General features: G+C 43.3%; 1 protein-coding gene across 2 annotated transcripts in view; it reads left to right on the top strand.

The window, feature by feature from the left end:
• Positions 1-22,362, top strand: part of LOC137375464 (membrane-spanning 4-domains subfamily A member 4A-like) — a 54,914-nt gene that overhangs the window by 21,842 nt on the left and 10,710 nt on the right. For both annotated transcript variants that reach the window (XM_068042749.1, XM_068042748.1), the window contains exons 5-6: positions 6,093-6,218; positions 6,315-6,434. In XM_068042749.1, coding sequence (XP_067898850.1) covers positions 6,093-6,218; positions 6,315-6,434 — 246 coding nt within the window. The remainder of the gene's footprint in view (positions 1-6,092; positions 6,219-6,314; positions 6,435-22,362) is intronic.

A 22,362-nucleotide genomic window follows, 5' to 3' on the forward strand; every position in this document is an offset into this window, starting at 1 on the left:
CTTATTATTTTATCCTTTCTTGGGATGTGAGCATCGCTGGCAAGGCCAGCATTTATTGTCAAAACCTAATTGCCCTTGAGAAGGCAGTAGTGAGCTGCTTCTTGAACCTCTGCAGTCCATCTGGTGCAGGTACACCCACAGTGCTGTGAGGATGGGAGCTCCAGGATTTTGATCCAACAACAATGAAGGAAAGGCGATTATAGTTCCAAGTCAGGATAATATATAGCTTAGTACAGATAGGGTGTTTACACCCATTTACACCCTATCTGTACTAATGCTTTGTCTTTTAACACACCATTAACATATTGTTTAGCCTTTGCTCCACGACCTTCTGGCTAGCTATTCTGGGACCTTGTCCTATTTACACCTTCTCCTTTGTTATTTCTTGCCCTACCCCCACTTTACTAGCTTAAAACCTTTTACATTTCTAATATTTGCTAGTTCTGAAGAAGGGTCACTGACCTGAAATGTTAACTCTGCTTTTCTCTCCACAGATGCTGACAGACCTGTTGAGTATTTCTAACATTTCTAGTTTTTATTTCAGATTTCCAGCATCTGCAGTATTTTGCTTTTATATTAATTTTGAACTTTGCTGGACTGAAAAAAATGGCTTGGTTTAAAAGACTGCTTATTTTGCATTCTAAAGGACAGTTGAAAAAAGGTGACAATGGGAACTGCTCCTTGATTCAATTAACAAACTGTGGCAACTGTAATCCATATCTTGTCTGTGTAAGAGACAGCACTACCCCCCACCACCAAGAGCTTTGAAATCCACAAACTGCAGGAAAGGCTATTCCAAGTTAGGGGTTCGTCACATGACTAACCTGCTGGCCAACTTGGAGCTTTGAATTGTGCTCACAGAATAGTTGGAAAAGAGACTACAATCTCAAGACAACAGAGAAGGAAGCTCTCTCTCTCTCTCTCTCTCTATATATATATATATATATATATTTCTATCTCTATCTCCATCTCTATCTCTCTCTCTGTCTCTCTCACAATCTTCCAGGGGATCCACTGAAGCCACTTAAACCTCAAGAGAGGAGACTCCTGCAGCTAAACAAGTTTGAAAGTGTGCACTGGGCCCCAACAAGAACTGCAAGACAACTGCAATCCAAGAATTTACATCAAATCCAAAAGCCAGTAACTGAACTCGAGCTATTCCTTTAAACATTTCTCCTTCTTTCTCCTCCTCTGTCTCTATTTGTGTGTGTGTTTATCATGTATGCATGCAAGCATAGTCACATCACGTATTTCTAGTAGTTTTAACCAAATTAGAGTTTTAATGTCAATAAACGTACACCTTTCTTGTTTAAATCTAAGAAAACCTGTCTGGTTGATTTCTTTGCCATTACAATTAGAACATGGTGAACAAGGATTTACCGAGGGGAAGCTTAAAACACAATGTTTTTAAAAATTAAACCCTGTCATGGGCAAATCAAGCAAAGGCTGAGAGGGGAGCCCTAGACCCCTGCCTCATCTGGTTATAACACTGCACTGAGGTCAGGAGCTGAGAGACCTTGGCAGAACCCAAACAGAGTGTCAGTGAGCAGGTTATTGCTGTGTAAGTGTTGCTTAATAGCACTGTCAATGACTCTTTTCATCAGTTTGCTGCAGACAGGACATATATGGGCAATTTTCCAAAATGTTGGGTAGATGCCAGTGTTGTAGACATACTGGAGCAGCTTGGCTAGAGGCACGGCTAGTTCTGGAGCACGTCTTCAGTACTATTGCTGGATGGTGTCAGGGCCCATAGCCTTTGCAGTATCCAGTGCCTTCAGTCATTTCTTGATCCCATGTGGAGTGAATCAAATTGGCTGAAGACTTGCATCTTTGATGCTGAGGACTTCAGAGTATTGCTGAGGGAGCAGAGTTATTTTCTGTGAAACATGCTGGACCAGAAGTATGGATATTAGGACGAATGAATACCGTGGAATTTAGTAACTGCCATTGAGAACAGGGGAGTATGTATGAAGATCATTCTCTCAGGACATGGAATCATAGAATCATGCAGCATAGAAGGAGGCCATTCAGAATGTTGTGCTGTTCTGGCTCATTGGTAGAGCTATCCAATTAATCTCATTCCCCTGCTCTTCCTTATTGCCCTTTAATTGTTTTCTTTCAAGTATTTATATAATTCTCTTTTGAATGTCATTATTGACCCTGATTCTATTATCCTTCCAGACTGTGCATTCCAGATCACAACTCTTTGTGTAGAAGAACATTTCCTGATATCACCTCTTTTTTTCCCCAATCACTTTAACACTTTGCCCTCTGGCTACGGATCCTTCTGCCATTGGAAACAGTTTACCCTTATTTACTCTATCAAAACAATTCATCCTATTGAGCACCTCAAACAAATCTCCTCTGAGCCTCCTCTGGTCGAAGGTGAATAACCTCCAGCCTTTTCACATACCATTCCAGTAGATTTTTTCCCGAGCCTTTCCCTGGTGTGTGAGGGCTGTTCAATGATGAGAGGCTGATTAAATTGGATCTATATTCTCTGGAGTTTAGAAGAATCGCATTGAAACATATAAGATTCTGAAGGGACTTAACAGGATAAACACTGAGAGGTTGTTTCCCCTGGTTGGGGAATCTGGAACATGGGGGCACAGTCTCAGAAAAAGGGGACAATCAATTAGGACTGAGATAAGCAGAAATTTCTTCACTCAAAGGATGTGAATCTTTGGAAATCTCCACACCAGCGAGTTGTGCATGCTCCTTCATTGAATATATTTAATATAATATAATTTAATATATACTTATGGAATCATGCCTTTTATAGACAATGTCCCAGACATCACCATCACCATTCATAGGTATGTACCATGGTGGACCCACCAGAGCTGGGGGCACAGTGGTATACAGTCGGGAGGGAGTTGCCCCAGGAGTCCTCAACATTGACTCCGAACCCCATGAAGTTTCATGGCAGCAGGTCAAACATGGACAGGAAAACCTCTTGCTGATTACCACCTACCCCCCCCCCCCAAATCATGCTTCTCCATGTTAAACACCAATTGGAAGAAGCACAGAATGTACTCTGGGTGGGGGACTTCAATGTCCGTCACCAAGAGTGGTTTGGTAGCATCACTGCTGGGTGAGTCCTGAAGGACAATGCAAGACCTGTCTCCTCCATGCCTGTCCAACATCAGCAAGGCATAAGTCAGGAGTGTGATGGAATACTGTCCACTTGCCTGGATGGGTGCAGCTCCAACAACACTCAAGAAGATGGACACCACACAGGACAAAGCAGCCCACTTGGTTTCCCATCCACCAACTTCAACATTCACTTCCTTCACCACCGACGCGCAGTGGCAGCAGTGTGTACCACCTACAAGATGCATTGCAGCAACTCACCTGGAAGGACAAAGGTAGCAGATGCACGGGAACACCGCCACCACCTGCAAGTTCCCCTCCAAGCCACATACCATCTTGACTTGGAACTATATCACTGTTCCTTCACTGTCGCTGGGTCAAAATCCTGGAACTCATGGCCTAACAGCACTGTTGATGAGGACTGCAGTCAGTCTTTCAAGAAGGAAGCTCACCACCACCTTCTCAATGGTAACTATGGAAGGGCAATAAATGCTGGCCTTGCCAGCAATGCCCACATCCCATAAATGAATAAAAAATATATATATATCGGGCTGAGATAGACAGATTTTTGGTCTCTCAGAGAAGCATTGGATATTAGAATTAGAATTAGAATATTACAGCGCAGTACAGGCCCTTCGGCCCTCGATGTTGCGCCGATCATCTGACCTACACTATTCCATTTACATCCATATGTCTATCCAATGACCACTTAAATGCCCTTAAAGTTGGCGAGTCTACTACTGCTGCAGGAAGGGCGTTCCACGCCCCTACTACTCTCTGCGTAAAGAAACTACCTCTGACATCTGTCCTATATCTTTCACCCCTCAACTTAAAGCTATGTCCCCTCGTGTTTGCCATCCTCATCCGAGGAAAAAGACTCTCACTATCCACCCTATCTAACCCTCTGATTATCTTGTATGTCTCTATTAAGTCACCTCTCCTCCTCCTTCTCTCTAACGAAAACAACCCCAAGTCCCTCAGCCTTTCCTCGTAAGACCTTCCTTCCATACCAGGCAACATCCTAGTAAATCTCCTCTGCACCCTTTCCAAAGCTTCCACATCCTTCCTATAATGCGGTGACCAGAACTGCACGCAATACTCAAGGTGCGGCCTCACCAGAGTTTTGTACAGCTGCATCATGACCTCGTGGCTCCGAAACTCGATCCCCCTACTAATAAAGGCTAACACACCATATGCCTTCTTAACAGCCCTATTAACCTGGGTAGCAACTTTCAGGGATTTATGTACCTGGATACCAAGATCTCTCTGCTCATCTACACTACCAAGAATCTTCCCATTAGCCCAGTACTCTGCATTCCTGTTACTCCTTCCAAAGTGAATCACCTCACACTTCTCCGCATTAAACTCCATTTGCCATCTCTCAGCCCAGCTCTGCAGCCTATCTATGTCCCTCTGTACCCTACAACACCCTTCGACACTATCCACAACTCCACCGACCTTCATGTCATCCGCAAATTTACTAACCCACCCTTCTACACCCTCATCCAGGTCGTTTATAAAAATGACAAACAGCAGTGGCCCCAAAACAGAACCTTGCGGTACACCACTAGTAACTAAACTCCAGGATGAACATTTGCCATCAACCACCACCCTCTGTCTTCTTTCAGCTAGCCAATTTCTGATCCAAAGCTCTAAATCACCTTCAACCCCATACTTCCGTATTTTCTGCAATAGCCTACCGTGGGGAACCTTATCAAACGCCTTACTGAAATCCATATACACCACATCCACGGCTTTACCCTCATCCACCTGTTTGGTCATCTTCTCGAAAAACTCAATAAGGTTTGTGAGGCACGACCTACCTTTCACAAAACCGTGCTGACTATCGCAAATGAACTTATTCTTTTCAAGATGATTATAAATCCTGTCTCTTATAACCTTTTCCAACATTTTACCCACAACCAAAGTAAGGCTCACAGGTCTATAATTACCAGGGCTGTCTCTACTCCCCTTCTTGAACAAGGGGACAACATTTGCCATCCTCCAGTCTTCCGGCACTACTCCTGTCGACAATGACGACATAAAGATCAACAACAACGGCTCTGCAATCTCCTCCCTGGCTTCCCAGAGAATCCTAGGATAAATCCCATCTGGCCCAGGGGACTTATCTATTTTCACTCTTTCCAAAATTGCTAACACCTCCTCCTTGTGAATCTCAATCCCATCTAGCCTAGTAGGCTGTATCTCAGTAATCTCCTCGGCAACATTTTCTTTTTCTACTGTAAATACTGACGAAAAATATTCATTTAACGCTTCCCCTATCTCCTCTGATTCCGCACACAACTTCCCACTACTATCCTTGATTGGCCCTGTTCTAACTCTTATCATTCGTTTCTTCCTGATATACCTATAGAAAGCCTTAGGGTTTTCTTTGATCCTATCCGCCAATGACTTCTCGTGTCCTCTCCTTGCTCTTCTTAGCCCTCCCTTTAGATCCTTCCTGGCTAGCTTGTAACTCTCAAGCGCCCTAACTGAGCCTTCACGTCTCATCCTAACATAAGCCGCCCTCTTCCTCTTGACAAGCGCTTCAACTTCTTGAGTAAACCACGGCTCCCTCGCTCGACAACTTCCTCCCTGCCTGACAGGTACATACTTATCAAGGACACGCATTAGCTGCTCCTTGAATAAGCTCCACATTTCGTTTGTGCCCATCCCCTGCAGTTTCCTTCCCCATCCTACACATCCTAAATCTTGCCTATTGGCCCAGGCTGGAAATGAAATTGAAGCCCCAGATCAGCCATGATCCTATTGAATGGCAGAGCTGGCTTGAGGTGTTATATAGACTACTCCTGCTGCTATTTCTTATTTTCTTATGTTCCAACACCTTGGCATCCTTTCTAAAATGTCACATTGAATGGGTCTGTATAGATTCAATGATAAATTGCAAATAGGCTGGAGTAGGAGTAGGTTGATGAGCCAATTACCCTCTTCCTCTTTCCATGTTTTCTCATATGTTCTGTAATGTTTTTTACTTCCAGATCAGAGGTTGCTTATCAATGAACATCATCAGTGCCATTTTCTGCCTACCAGCTATCATTCTATATTCTATAAACCTTGCAGTTCAACCATATTGTTATGATATGATTGATTATGACTGTTATCAGGTGAGTGTTAAATTATGTTGACACTGAGCCATACGTAAGCAATATTTTTAAATGCTTGCTGTCCAATATAATTTGTTTGTGCTTTATGCTTTACAGACAGGCGCAGTTGTGTGTATGGCCATACTTTTACTGCTGGCGCTGCTTAATGCAGCAATATCCATTTCAATTTCAAGCTTTAACTGTAAAGCTATGACCTGTTGCAGAACAACACCAGCGGTAAGCTTAATAATGAATTGATCTAAGACTCTGTCACTATTACATATGTACACACGTATATTGGCTCTCTTTTCCATTTTAGAAAGGCATGCATGTATCAATTATAACCACTGGGCACCAGCAGGTCAACAACTTGTGTTGCATCCCACTCTACTGAATACATTGGAACAGCAAGTTAAGCAGGGCATAAACCAAATGGCCAATGTGTTTCTTCCCACTTTCCATCCAGCAGGAACAGTTCTTAACCTCCCACAATTTTTATTATCCATCTTCAGCACGGCATTTCCACAAGTCGGGCGGCACAGTGGCGCAGTGGTTAGCACCGCAGCCTCACAGCTCCAGGGACCCGGGTTCGATTCCAGGTACTGTCTGTGTGGAGTTTGCAAGTTCTCCCTGTGTCTGCGTGGGTTTTCTCCGGGTGCTCCGGTTTCCTCCCACAAGCCAAAAGACTTGCAGGTTGATAGGTAAATTGGCCATTATAAATTGTCACTAGTGTAGGTAGGTGGTAGGGAAATATAGGGACAGGTGGGGATGTTTGGTGGGAATGTGGGATTAGTGTAGGATTAGTGTAAATGGGTGGTTGATGTTCGGCACAGACTCGGTGGGCTGAAGGGCCTGTTTCAGGGCTGTATCTCTAATCTAATCTAAAAGTTAAGCCAAAAAGTGCTCAGGACGACAGCAAAGTTACACCAGCCAAGGCGAGAAAATCATAAAATGTTTTCCCCCATAGAAACAGGGGACTGGGCAGATCAAATCGGAAGCAGTTTATTTTTCTCCTCTTGCTTTCTCCACAGGTTTTTGTTTTCTTCACCTCGTCTAATCCCACTTCCTCACACTCTAATATTCCCATTTTTCAAATAGCAGTTGATCAGCTTTTAGGCAATGGTTAGCATTTAAGGAGTGCATGGATATATTGCAAGAATTGTTCAGTCCTGTCTGGCGCAAAACTAAAACAGTAAGGGTGGCTCAACCGTGGCTTACAAAAGAAATTAGGGATAGTATTAGATCCAAGGAGGAGAAATATAAAATGGCCAGAACAAGCAGCAAACCTGAGGATTGCAAGCAGTTTAGAATTCAGCAAAGGAGGACAAAGGGATTGATTAAGAAAGGGAAAATAGCGTATGAGAGTAAACTTGCAGAGAACATAAAAACTGACTGTAAAAGCTGCTATAGATATTGTTACGACTGACCACTCCAGTCAAAGCCCCCAATCAAAATATTCAATTCTGATTGTGGTGGGAGAAACGCACTGATAATTCAATCCCATCACTTCACAGATCGCATAACAAATCATTTAAAACTTTCCAAATTAAAGAAAGACACAGCCAAATTGTACCACCTATTAACCCTCGAATGAGGATAACCACACCAGGTGTCTTTAAATCAACAAATTAACTCTTTAATTATAAACGACCTGGATGAGGGTGTAGAAGGGTGGGTTAGTAAATTTGCGGATGACACGAAGGTCGGTGGAGTTGTGGATAGTGTTGAAGGGTGTTGTAGGGTACAGAGGGACATAGATAGGCTGCAGAGCTGGGCTGAGAGATGGCAAATGGAGTTTAATGCGGAGAAGTGTGAGGTGATTCACTTTGGAAGGAGTAACAGCAATGCAGAGTACTGGGCTAATGGGAAGATTCTTGGTAGTGTAGATGAGCAGAGAGATCTTGGTATCCAGGTACATAAATCCCTGAAAGTTGCTACCCAGGTTAATAGGGCTGTTAAGAAGGCATATGGTGTGTTAGCCTTTATTAGTAGGGGGATCGAGTTTCAGAGCCACGGGGTCATGATGCAGCTGTACAAAACTCTGGTGAGGCCGCACCTGGAGTATTGCGTGCAGTTCTGGTCACCGCATTATAGGAAGGATGTGGAAGCTTTGGAAAGGGTGCAGAGGAGATTTACTAGGATGTTGCCTGGTATGGAAGGAAGGTCTTACGAGGAAAGGCTGAGGGACTTGGGGTTGTTTTCGTTAGAGAGAAGGAGGAGGAGAGGTGACTTAATAGAGACATACAAGATAATCAGAGGGTTAGATAGGGTGGATAGTGAGAGTCTTTTTCCTCGGATGAGGATGGCAAACACGAGGGGACATAGCTTTAAGTTGAGGGGTGAAAGATATAGGACAGATGTCAGAGGTAGTTTCTTTACGCAGAGAGTAGTAGGGGCGTGGAACGCCCTGCCTGCAACAGTAGTAGACTCGCCAACTTTAAGGGCATTTAAGTGGTCATTGGATAGACATATGGATGTAAATGGAATAGTGTAGGTCAGATGATCGGCGCAACATCGAGGGCCGAAGGGCCTGTACTGCGCTGTAATATTCTAATTCTAATTCTAATTAATTAGAAGAATTAAATTCTTAAACACTATGAAGATATAAACAACATTTAAAATAGAAAAAAATTGAGTCCTTGCAAATTTACAGTCCAATGTTGCTTGAAGTCCTCACAGAACATTACTTGAAGTCCTCATGGAATGTTGCTTGAAGTGCTTACTGTTGTTCAAGGCAGGAAAAAAGGTTCTTCCACAGTAGAACAGTTCATAGTCTAACTTCAGCAGTAGGTGATGCTTTCCTTCTCCAGAAAATTTCAACAATTAACGACTTGCAAACACTTTCAATAGAATCAAGCTGACTTTAGAGTTTTTGAGGGATAAAAGATTGTCACAGTTTAACTTCCCTTTCTTCACTTTGACTTACCAGAGATCTCTGTTTTGGCTTGACATTTTTTTAGAATTTTGAGAGATAATAACAAACAGACTAAAATCCTCTTCCTTCAGTTTAAATGGCTGAGAGTTTTTTTTCCAGGTGTTCTCATCACAGCTGTCTGTGTCCTCTGTCTGTGTTCTGTTAGAACAAACTGTCTTCAATTAAAAAGCCAGTTCAAAATTGAATTGTAACAAATGTATCACTCAATACTCAATTCCAGTCGCTGCATCTATGGTAATGAGAACACATCCTTTGAATCGCAATCTCCAAATGGTTGTTTCTAAGGCAACAAAAATGCACCTTCCTGTAACTCCTGAAGCTTGCTGGTTCTTAAAGCAATACTGATCCTTTGCAAGCCTTAAAGGCAAACAGCATCGTCCCAGAAAAAAAACTACAGGACAATGACACCTCGGCCCTTGGGGAATGAAATGCCATTCCTGAAATGCATTTCATTACAATGGGTAAAAAAAATACAAATTGAAAAAAATGCTAACTTTTTTTTCACGCATTTACAGATATACACATTTCTAAAACAAATGTTTAGACTACAGCAACAAGTTCCACCAGAACATTTCAGCTTTAAATTTTCAAAAGGTTGTTCCAATTAACCCATTTCAAATTTACAAGCATAATCTTCCAATTTTCCAAGTTTCGTGTTTTCCTTCCAAGTATCCCTATTATCCATTACCTCAGCCAGGTGAGCTTCACAGCTAGGACCACTGACCACTACTGGGTTCACTATTCTCTGAGAAGTTTCTCGAGTACCCCTTGACCTATGTGGCATCACTTAACACCGGAAAACCCTGTCCAGTGTAACAGAAGCTGATTTTTTCTTTACTGAATTTTATAGGATCCTTCCATCACATATGTCTCTTTAAGACACATTGTGTTGCCCACTCTGTCTATCCAGTCCTTTAAGTGAGAATTTGGGTATGAGTCTGCTGTCTTCACCACAGTGACTTTTCTAGAGTCTATGCAAGTTTCAGCTGACCCACCAGGTTTAGTCATCAAGTCCATCTACAAATTCCAGTTGTCCTGACTAGGTTCATCTAAGCTGCCCTTCAGCATGCATTGTACCTCTGCTTCCATTTGGGCCTGTCTGCCTGGACCTAAGCAACAAAGATGTTGTTTTAAAGGAATGGTTCCATCTATGCCCACATCATGTGTGGCTAAGGTTGTACATCCTGGCTTATCCCTACAAATTTTTTGAAACGTTGTGAAAGCCCTGGTTAGGACTTCATGCTGTTTTGCCTCTAAGTGTAAAAGCCTATTGTTTAATTTTCCTAGCCAGTTTTCATTCGCTGATTGGATAGTTGGAGGTTCAATCTGAGAATTTCCTAGGCCTACTTCTGCCTCATCCTCACTATCCTATTCCTTCTCCACAGTCCCGATTACCTGACATACCTGTACTGGCTCATCCTCCTCCCAGTGGTAATATGGTTTGAGCATTTTAATGTGACACAACCGGTTCTTCATCCGGCGATCAGGAGGTGTCAATCAAGTAATCTACCTTACCGCTCTTTTGATCACTCTATATGGGCCACTGAACTGTGCTTTCATTAGTTCTCCTTGTGACAGTAACAGCACTAATACCTCATCCCCTGGTTTTATGGTAAGTTGTGGTTTTCCCACCATTTTACAGGTACGGCATGCCCTACAAAACTGTCTCACTACCTTTGTAAGACCTGTCCAGTAATAATGTTTGTTTATGTGTGATTTGGTCTTCTGAATTCCCCTATGTCCTGAAAAGGGAATGTCGTGTGCTAACCTTAATAATCCTTGTCGATATTTAGGTGGTACCACTATCTATTCAACAACTATCTAGTCTTCGTTGGATGGTCTATGAGGCAGTCTCCATTCCCTCCTCAAAACACCATTTGCCATATAATAGCCTTCCAGAACTCCTTTCACCTCTGCTTCTGACCAAGTCGTTTGTGCTATTTGGTAGATCTCGGGATCAGCTTGCTGTGCTGCAATGATAGACGATCTTGGATTATCTAAATCCCCAACTAAGGTTTCAGATGCCTGATTATCTATTTGTGGTGCCCCTTTTACCTCCGACAATGGATCCTATTTAGCCATTTCTCAGGTAACTACACACGCAGGAAATATTCTCAGAACTTGCTCCTGTAATTGCTCCATTTCCTTAATTTCACTTGGTTCCTCTGTAACCATAGGAGAAACTGATATTTTTGATCCTGCCAAATCATGTCCTAGGAGTAGATCAATTCCCTTTACTGGTAAACTGTGGACAACACCTACAGTTACGAACCCAGTTATTAAGTCACTCTCTCGGCATACTTTATACAAAGGTACGGGTATACATACCCCGCCAATTCCATTAACTAAAACCTTAGCATTCAAGGCACTCCCTGGTGGAAACCTCATATCTTTCCCCAGCAACAGTGTTTGGGTCACTCCTGTATCCCTGAGTATAATGATAGGTTTTCCTGCCTCACTTACAGGATACAGAGCTACTCTCCCATTTGACAAAAAATCATTATAACTTTCAAGTATTTTATTCTTAACCTCTGCATTCCTTTTAGTTTTAGTATCTGGTTTCACATTCACAGCTGTTGTTAAAGCTATAGCCTGGTCTGCTATACTCTCAGTCAGAGTCTTTTCCTGTGCACTAACCTTGCATACCCCAACAAGTCCTATGGGTTTACCATGCAATTTCCAGCACTCTGAACGAAGATGACCCGTTTTATTGCAATGATAACACTTTGGCTTGCGAACCTCACTTCTACCCTCAACACCTTCCTTTCTGACCTGAGGAGGTGATCCTGGGGCATTCCCAGCTGTTCCTTCTTGTCCCTGGCTACTTGCCTTCCTTTCACTCTCCCACTTTCTATCCTTCTCGGGTTTATGGGGGTGACGGACAAAATAGGTTGGCTTATTCACAAGTTCAAAATCATCAGCACTGTCTGTTGCTTGCCTAGCTTGCAAAACTTTCAGGTTATCTATATGAGTTCTCACTACTGAAGGAATGGAGTTTTTAAACTCTTCTAAGAGAATCAATTCTCGAAGGTTCTCATATGTGGTTTCTATCTTTCTATCTTTAATGCCCATATCCAACCGTCAAAATTCATTTGCTTCACCCTCTCAAATTCTAAATATGTCTGCCCAGTCAATCTCCATAAGTTCTTAAACTTCTGACGGTAAGCTTCAGGGAGTAACTCATATGCAGCGAGAATAGCATTTTTTGCCATCTCATAATCTGCAGAAGCCTCTTCAGAAAACATGGCCAAAGCCTTTGACCTCGTCAGCAGACGTGGTCTCTTCAGACTACTAGAAAAGATTGGATGCCCACCAAAGCTACTACGTATCATCACCTCATTCCATGACAATATGAAAGGCACAATTCAACATGGTGGCTCCTCATCAGAGCCCTTTCCTATCCTGAGTGGCGTGAAACAGGGCTGTGTTCTCGCACCCACACTTTTTGGGATTTTCTTCTCCCTGCTGCTTTCACATGCGTTCAAGTCCTCTGAAGAAGGAATTTTCCTCCACACAAGATCAGGGGGCAGGTTGTTCAACCTTGCCCATCTAAGAGCGAAGTCCAAAGTACGAAAAGTCCTCATCAGGGAACTCCTCTTTGCTGACGATGCTGCTTTAACATCTCACACTGAAGAGTGCCTGCACAGTCTCATCGACATGTTTGCGGCTGCCTGCAATGAATTTAGCCTAACCATTAGCCTCAAGAAAACGAACATCATGGGACAGGACGTCAGAAATGCTCCATCCATCAATATTGGCAACCACGCTCTGGAACTGGTTCAAGATTTCACCTACCTAGGCTCAACTATCACCAGTAACCTGTCTCAAGATGCAGAAATCAACAAGCGCATGGGAAAGGCTTCCACTGCTATGTCCAAACTGGCCAAGAGAGTGTGGCAAAATGGTGCACTGACACGGAACACAAAAGTCCGAGTGTATCAAGCCTGTGTCCTCAGTACCTTGCTCTACGGCAACGAGGCCTGGACAACATATGTCAGCCAAGAGCGACGTCTCAATTCATTCCATCTTCGCTGCCTCCGGAGAATACTTGGCATCAGGTGGCAGGACCGTATCTCCAACACAGTAGTCCTCAAGGCGGCCAACATCCCCAGCTTGCACACACTACTGAGTCAGCGGTGCTTGAGATGGCTTGGCCATGTGAGCCGCATGGAAGATGGCAGGATCCCCAAAGACACATTGTACAGCGAGCTCGCCACTGGTATCAGACCCACCGGCCGTCCATGTCTCCGCTTTAAAGACGTCTGCAAACGCGACATGAAATCCTGTGACATTGATCACAAGTCGTGGGAGTCAGTTGCCAGCCTTCGCCAGAGCTGGCGGGCAGCCATAAAGACAGGGCTAAAATGTGGCGAGTCGAAGAGACTTAGTAGTTGGCAGGAAAAAAAACAGAGGCGCAAGGGGAGAGCCAACTGTGCAACAGCCCCGACAAACAAATTTCTCTGCAGCACCTGTGGAAGAGCCTGTCACTCTAGAATTGGCCTTTATAGCCACACCAGGCGCTGCTCCACACACCACTGACCACCTCCAGGCGCGTATCCATTGTCTCTCGAGATGAGGAGGCCCAAAAGAAAAAAGAATAATCTGCAGAAACCTGTTCAGAAAACATGGCAAAAACTTCATGAGTTCTGCCGACCAGCCTGCCCTGCATGAGCAATGTCCAGCTTTCTTTCGGCCATTTCATCTGTTTGGCTATTTTTTCAAAAGATATGAAAAATGCTCTACGTCCTTTTCCTCGAACTTAGAAAGAGCCTGTATAAATTTAAACAACTTCTTGCTGGGTCCTGATCTAAATTCAGATTCTTTCTGACCCGAATTTTCCCTGGATGTAGACTACCCCTTTGTCTTAGTTCCATCTCTTTTAACTTAAATTCCCTCACTTCTCTTTCATTTTCTCTCTGAAATGATCTCTCTTTCTCCCTTTCCTCCAATTCAAGTTTTCTTATTGCTATTGCTTTTTTCTTTTTTCCTTTCCTTTTCCTCTTTTTTCCAACTCACATTTTCTTAATTCTTTTTCTGCCTCATGTTTTTTCATTTCTAACTGAATCCTAGCCAATGCCACTGCAGCAGTCTTTGATCTACTACCTTCTTGTGCCTCGTATTGCCCTTCATCTGTATTATCATAGAATCATAGAGTTATGCAGCACAGAAACAGGTCTTTCGGCCCATCTTGTCTGTGCCGGCCATCAAGCTATTCCAATCCCATTTTCCAGCACTTGGCCCGTAGCCTTGTATGCTATGGCGTTTCAAGTGCGCATCTAAATACTTCCTAAATGTTATGAGGGTTCCTGCCTCCACAACCTCTTCAGGCAGTGCGTTCCAGATTGCAACCACACTCTGGGTGAAAACATTTTTTCCTCAAATCCCCCTTAAACCTCCTGCCCCTTACTTTAAATCTATGGCCCCTGGTTATTGACCCCTCCACTAAGGGGAAAAGTTTCTTCCTATCTAACTTATCAATGCCCCCCAGAATTTTGTATACCTCAATCATGTCCCCCCCCGCCCCCTCAGCCTCCACTGCTCTAAGGAAAATAACCCAAGCCTTTTTAGTCTCTCTTCATAGCTGAAATGCTCTAGCCCAGGCAACATCTTGGTGAAGCTCCTCTGCACCCTCTCTAGTGCAATCACATCCTTTGTATAGTGTTGTGCCCAGAACTCTACACAGTACTCCAGGTGTGGCCTAAATAGCATTTTATACAGCTCCAGCATAACCTCCCTGCTCTTATATTCTATGCCCCAGCTGATAAAGGCAAGTATCCCATATGCCTTCCTAACTACCTTGTCTACCTGTGCTGCTGCCTTCAGTGATCTATGGACAAGTACACCAAGGTCCCTCTGACCTTCTGTACTTCCTAGGGGCCTAACATCCATTGTATATTCCCTTGGCTTGTTAGTCCTCCTAAAATGCATCACCTCACACTTCTCAGGATTAAATTCCATTTGCCACTGCTCCGCCCATCTTACCAGACCATCTATATCGTCCTGTAATCTAAGGCTTTCCTCCTCACTATTTACACCACCACTAATTTTCGTGTCATCTGCGAACTTACTGATCATACCTCCTATATTCATGTCTAAATCATTAATGTACACTACAAACAGCAAGGGTCCCAGCACCGACCCCTGTGGTACACCACTGGTCACAGGCTTCCACTCGCAAAAGCAACCCTCGACCATCACCCTCTGCCTCCTGCCACTAAGCCAATTGTGAATCAAATTTGCCAAATTGCCCTGGATCCCATGCGCTCTTACCTTCTTAACTAATCTCCCATGCAGGACCTTATCAAAAGCCTTACTGAAGTCCATGTAGACTACATAAACTGCTTTACCCTCATCTACACATCTAGTCACTACCTCGAAAAATTCAATCAAGTTAGTTTGACACAATCTTCCCCTGACAAAGCCATGCTGACTGTCCTTGATTAATCCCTGCCTCTCCAAGTGTAGATTAATCCTGTCACTCAGAATTTTTTCCAACAGTTTCACAACCACTGATATTAGACTCACTGGCCTGTAATTACCTGGTTTATCCCTGCTACCCTTCTTGAATAATGGCACCACATTCACTATCCTCCAGTCCTCTGGTACCTCTCCTGGGGCCAAAGAGGATTTGAAAATTTGTGTCAGAGCCCCTGCTATCTCCTCCCTTGCCTCACATAACAGCCTGGGATACATCTCATCTGGGCCTGGGATTTATCCACTTTTAAACCTGCTAAAATAGTTAATACTTCCTCCTTTTCAATGCTAATATGTTCAAGTATATCACAATCCCCCTCCCTCATCTCTGCACCTACATCGCCCCTCTCCATAGTGAACACAGATGAAAAGTAATCATTTAAAACCTCACCTATGTCCTCCGGCTCCACACACAGATTGCCACTTTGATCCCTAATAGGCCATCTTTCCCTGGTTATCCTCGTGCCCTCAATATACTTATAAAATGCCTTAGGATTTTCCTTTATCTTGCCCACCAGTGTTGTTTCATATCCCCTCTTTGCTCTCTTAATTACTTTTTTTATCATTATCATCTTCCAGCAATTCCAGATGTTCAGCTATTATGTCAATTATCTCTGCTTTTTTGGCACCTAATTTCAATTCCAACCCCAATTTCACTGCCAATTCTTTTAATTTGTTCTTAGTTAAGGTTATCAAGTCACTCAGGCAAACATTCTGCTTTCCCAAAAACTCTGCTACAACCACTCATGCCATAACAATGGTATAGGCTGTACCTTATTATACAAGAGATCTGGTTCTTTTAATTTCTTTGTAATTGGTGTCAGATTTAGATCCCAAGTTGCCAATCGATAAGATCCCAGACTCGACAGCAAGACCCCAATTAAAATGTTATCCCAGAGACGAGTAATTACTATGATTCCAAATGCGAGCCCCCAAAATTTGTTTGATTCTGATCCCAGATGCGAGCCACCAAATTAAATATGATTCAACTGTGAGTGAGCACCAATTAAGACATGACTCAAATCAAGAAACCCAATTAATATGTGATTCAAATCCCGGATGAGACCCCAATAAATACGTTATGACCGACCACTACAGTCTGAACTCCCAATAAAAATATTCGATTCTGTTTGTGGTGGGAGAAATGCACTGATACTTCAATCCCGTCACTCCACTGATCACCTAACATATCATTTAAAACGTTCCAAATTAAAGAAAGACCCAGCCAAATTGTACCATCTATTAACCCCCGAATGAGGCTAACCAAACTAGGTGGCCTTAAATCAGCAAATCAATTCTTTAATTAGAAGACCTAAATTCTTAAACACTATGAAGATATAAACAACATTTAAAATAGAAAAAATTAAAGTCCTTGCAAATTTACAGTTCAGTGTTGCTTGAAGTCCTCACAGAAAGTTGCTTGAAGTCCTCACAGAACGAAAGAGAGACATAGAGTCGTACAGCACAGAAATAGGCCCTTGGGCCCACCGCATCCATGCCGACCATAAAGCCAAACTATACGAATCCCACCTGCCTGCATTAATTAAATATCCCTCTATGCCTCGCACATTCAAGTACCTGTCCAGATGCCTCTTAAATTTTGCTACTGTTCCTGCTTCCATCACCTCCTCTGGCAGCTCATTCCAGATACCCACTATTCATTGTGTGAAAAATTTACCCCTTTGATCCCCTTTAAACCTCCTCCCTCTCACCTTAAATCTATGCCCTCTAGTTTTAGTCACCCCTACCATGGGAAACTGGCTCTGGCTATCTACCCTATCTATGCCTCTCATAATATTATATACCTCTATCATGTCCCCTCTCAGCCTCCTTCGCTCCAGTGAAAACAGACCCAGCCTATCCAATCTCTCTTTACAACTCAAGCCCTCCAAACCAGCAACATCCTTGTGAACCCTCTCTAGTTTAATCACATCTTTCCTGTAGTGCGGCGACCAGCACTGCACACAGTACTCCAAATGCGGCCTAACCAACGTTAGGTACAACTGTAACCTGATGTTCCAACTCTTGTACGCAATGCCTCGGCCGATGAAGGCAAGCATGCCATATGCCTTCTTCACCACCCTCACTACCTGTGTTGCCACTTTCAGGGAACTGTGTACTTGCACTCCAAGGTCTCTCTGCTCAACAACACTCCACAGCGCCCTGCCATTCACTGTATATGTCCTGCCATATGGGTTTAACTTCCCAAAATACATCACTTGGCACTTGTCTGCGTTAAATTCCATTTGCCAATCCCTTGCCCACTTTCCCAGTTTATCTATATCCTGTTGTAACCTTAGACAACCTTCTTCATTGTCCACTATGCCACCAATTTTGGTGTCATCTGCAAACTTGCGTGAAGTCCTCACAGAACGTTGCGTGAAGTCCTCACAGAACGTTGCATGATGTCCTCACAGAACGTTGCTTAAAGTTCTCACATAATGTTGCTTGAAGTCCTCACAGTTGTCCAATGTGGAAAAAAAGCTTCTTCCACAATAGAACAGTTCATAGTCTAACTTTAGCAGTGGGTGATGCTTTCCTTCTCCAGTGAATTTCAACAATTAACGACTTGCAAACACTTTCAATAGAATCAAGCTGACTTTTGAGTTTTTGAGAGATAAAGGATTGTCACAGTTTAACTTCCCTTTCTTCAATTTAAATTACCAGAAATTTCTGTTTTGGCTTGACTTCTTTTAGAATTTTGAGGTATAATAATAAACAGACTAAAATCCTCTTCCTTCAGTTTAAATGGTTCAGAGCTCTTTTTCCAGGTGCTGTCATCACTTCTGCCAGTGTCCTCTGTCTGTGTTCTGTTAGAACAAACTGTCTTCAACTAAAAAGCCAGTTCAAAATTGAATTGTAACAAATGTATCGCTTAATACTCACTCCCAATGGCTGTATCTATGGTAACGGAATGCACCCTTTGAATTGCAGTCTCCAAATGGTTGTTTCGAAGGCAACAAAAATGCACCTTCCTATAACTCCTGAGGCTTGCTGGTTCTTAGAGCAATACTGATCCTTTGCAAGGCTTAAAGGCAAACCGCATCTTCCCGGGGGGAAAAAACTACAGGACCATGACAATATGTGAAGAGAAAAAGATTAGCGAAGACAAATGTTGGTCCCTTACAGTCAGAACCGGGGAAATTTATAATGGGGAACAAAGAAATGGCAGACCAATTAAATACATACTTTGGTTCTGTCTTCACAAAGGAGGACTCAAATTACCTCTCAGAAATGTTGGGGAACATAGGGTCTAGTGAGAAGGAGGAACTGCATGAAATCAGTATTAGCAGGGAAATAGTGTCAGAGAAATTGATGGGATTGAAGGCCGATAAATCCCTAGGGCCCGATAGTCGACATCTCCAGAGTACAAAACAAAAAGAAAAAGGAAGCATTCATAAGGGCTGGAAGGCTAGGAACAGACGAAGCCCTTGAGTAATATAAAGACAGTAGGAAGGAACTTAAGCAAGGAGTCAGGAAGGCTAAAAGGGGTCATGAAAAGTCATTGGCAAACAGGATTAAGGAAAATCCCAAGGCTTTTTATATGTATATAAAGAGCAAGAGGGTAACCAGGGAAAGGGTTGGCCCAATCAAGGACAGAGAAGGAAATCTATGTGTGGAGCCAGAGGAAATGGGTGAGGTACAAAATGAGTATTTTGCATCAGTATTCACCAAAGAGAAGGACTTGATGGATGATGAGCCAAGGGAAGCGAGTGTAGATAGTCTCAATCATCTCATTATCAAAAAGGAGGAGGTGTTGGGTGTCTTGCAAAGCATTAAGGTAGATAAGTCCCCAGGGCCTGATGGGATCTACCCTAGAATACTGAGGGAGGCAAGGGAAGAAATTGCTGGGGCCTTGACAGAAATCTTTGCATCCTCATTGGCTACAGGTGAGGTCCCAGAGGACTGGAGAATAGCCAATGTTTCTCCTTTGTTTAAGAAGGGTAGCAAGGATAATCCAGGAAATTATAGGCTGGTGAGCCTTACGTCAATGGTAGGGAAATTATTAGAGAGGATTCTTCGGGACAGGATTTACTCCCATTTGGAAGCAAACACACTTATTAATGAGAGGCAGCACAGTTTTGTGAAGGGGAGGTCGTGTCTCACTAATTTGATTGAGTTTGTTGAGGAAGTGACAAAGATGATTGATGAAGGAAGGGCAGTGGATGTTATCTATATGGACTTCAGTAAAGCCTTTGACAAGGTCCCTCATGGCAGACTGGTACAAAAGGTGAAGTCACACGGGATCAGAGGTGAGCTGGCAAGATGGATACAGAACTGTCTCAGTCATAGAAGACAGAGGGTAGCAGTGGAAGGGTGTTTTTCTGAATGGAAGGATGTGACTAGTGGTGTTCCGCAGGGATCAGTGCTGGGACCTTTGATGTTTGTAGTATATATAAATGATTTGGAGGAAAATGTAGCTGGTCTGATTAGTAAGTTTGCGGACGACACAAAGGTTGGTGGAGTTGCGGATAGTGATGAGGATTGTCAGAGGATACAACAGGATATAGATCGGTTGGAGACTTGGGCAGAGAAATGGCAGATGGAGTTTAATCCGGACAAATGTGAGGTAATGCATTTTGGAAGGTCTAATGCAGGTGGGAAGTATACAGTAAATGGCAGAACCCTTAGGAGTATTGACAGGCAGAGAGATCTGGGCATACAGGTCCACAGGTCACTGAAAGTGGCAACGCAGGTGGATAAGGTAGTCAAGAAGGCATACGGCATGCTTGCCTTCATCGGTCGGGGCATAGAGTATAAAAATTGGCAAGTCATGCTGCAGCTGTACAGAACTTTAGTTCGGCCACAATTAGAATATTGCGTGCAATTCTGGTCGCCACACTACCAGAAGGACGTGGTGGCTTTGGAGATGGTGCAGAAGAGGTTTACCAGGATGTTGCCTGGTCTGGAGGGCATTAGCTATGAGGAGAGGTTGGATAAACTCGGATTGTTTTCACTGGAACGACGGAGGTGGAGGGGCGACATAATAGAGGTTTACAAAGTTATGAGCAGCATGGACAGAGTGGATAGTCAGAAGCTTTTTCCCAGGGTGGAAGAGTCAGTTACTCGGGGACATAGTTTTAAGGTGAGAGGGGCAAAGTTTAGAGGGGATGTGCAAGGCAAGTTCTTTACACAGAGGGTGGTGAGTCCCTGGAATTTGCTGCCGGGGGAGGTGGTGAAAGCAGGTACGATAGCGACGTTTCAGAGACATCTTGACAAATACATGAATAGGATGGGAATAGAGGGATATGGTCCCCGGAAGTGCAGAAGGTTTTAGTTTAGGCAGGCATCAAGATCGGCACAGGCTTGGAGGGCCGAATGGCCTGTTCCTGTGCTGTACTGTTCTTTGTTCTTTGCTCTTTTTACTTAAGGAAGTGGCCCTAGAAATAGTATATGTATTTTCAAAATTCTATAGACTGTGGAACAGTTCCAGCAGATTGGAGGATAGCTAATATAACCCCACTATTTAAAAAAGGAGGTAGAGAGAAAACAAGGAATTATGGACCAGTTAGCCTGACATCAGTCGTGGGGGAAATGCTAGAGTCTATTATAAAAATGTAATAGCAGAGCATTTGGAAAATAATGACAGGATCGGACAAAGTCAACGTGGATTTATGAAAGGGAAATCATGCTTGACAAATCTACTGGAATTTTTAAAAGATGTAACTAGTAGAATAGATAAGGGAGAACCAGTGGATGTGGTTTATTTGGACTTTCAGAAGGCTTTCGATAAGGTCCCACATAAGAGATTAGCATGCAAAATTAAAGCACGTGGAATTGGAGGTAAGGTACTGACATGGATAGAGAACTGATTGGCAGACTGGAAACAGAGTAGGAGTAAACGAGTCTTTTTCTGAGTGTCAGGCATTGACTAGTGTGGTATGGTAGGGATCAGTGCTAGGACCCCAGCTATTCACAATATATATTGATGATATAGGTGAAGGAATTGAATGTAATATATCCAAGTTTGCAGACGACACAAAGCTGGGTGGGAGTGTGAGCTGTGAGGAGGATGCAGAGAAGCTCCAGTATGATTTGGACAGGTTGAGTGAGTGGGCAAATACATGGCAGATGCAGTATAATTCGGATAAATGTGAGTTTATTCACTTTGGTGGCAAAAACAGAAAGGCAGATTATTATATGAACAGCGATAGATTGGGAAAGGGGGAGGCGCAGCGAGATCTGGGTGTCCTTGTGTACCAGTCACTGAAAGTAAGCATGCAGGTGCAGCAGGCAGTTAAGAAGGCAAATGGTACGTTGGCCTTCATAGTGAGAGGATTCGAGTACAGGAGCAAGGATGTCTTGCTGCAATTATGCAAGGCCTTGGTGAGACCATATCTGGAATATTGTGTGCAGTTTTGGTCTCTTTATCTGAGGAAGGATGTTCTTGCTATGGAGGGAGTGCAGCGAAGGTTCACCAGACTATTCCTGGGATAGCAGGACTGATGTATGAAGAGAGATTGGGTCGATTAGGCTTGTATTCGCTAGAGTTTAGAAGAATGAGAGGGGATCTCATAGAAACCTACAAAATTGTAACAGGACTGGACAGGCTAGATGCAGGAAGGATGTTGCCAATGGCGGGGGAGTCCAAGACCAGGATAAGGGGTAAGCCATTCAGGACTGAGATGAGGAGAGATTTCTTCACCCAGGGAGTGGTGAACCTGTGGAATTCTCTACCACGGAAAGCAGTTGAGGCCAAATCATTAAATATATTCAAGAAAGAGTTAGATATATTTCTTAGAGCTAATGGGATCA

This window comes from Heterodontus francisci, chromosome 11 (genome assembly GCF_036365525.1).
Source record: "Heterodontus francisci isolate sHetFra1 chromosome 11, sHetFra1.hap1, whole genome shotgun sequence".
Lineage (NCBI taxonomy): Eukaryota > Metazoa > Chordata > Chondrichthyes > Heterodontiformes > Heterodontidae > Heterodontus > Heterodontus francisci.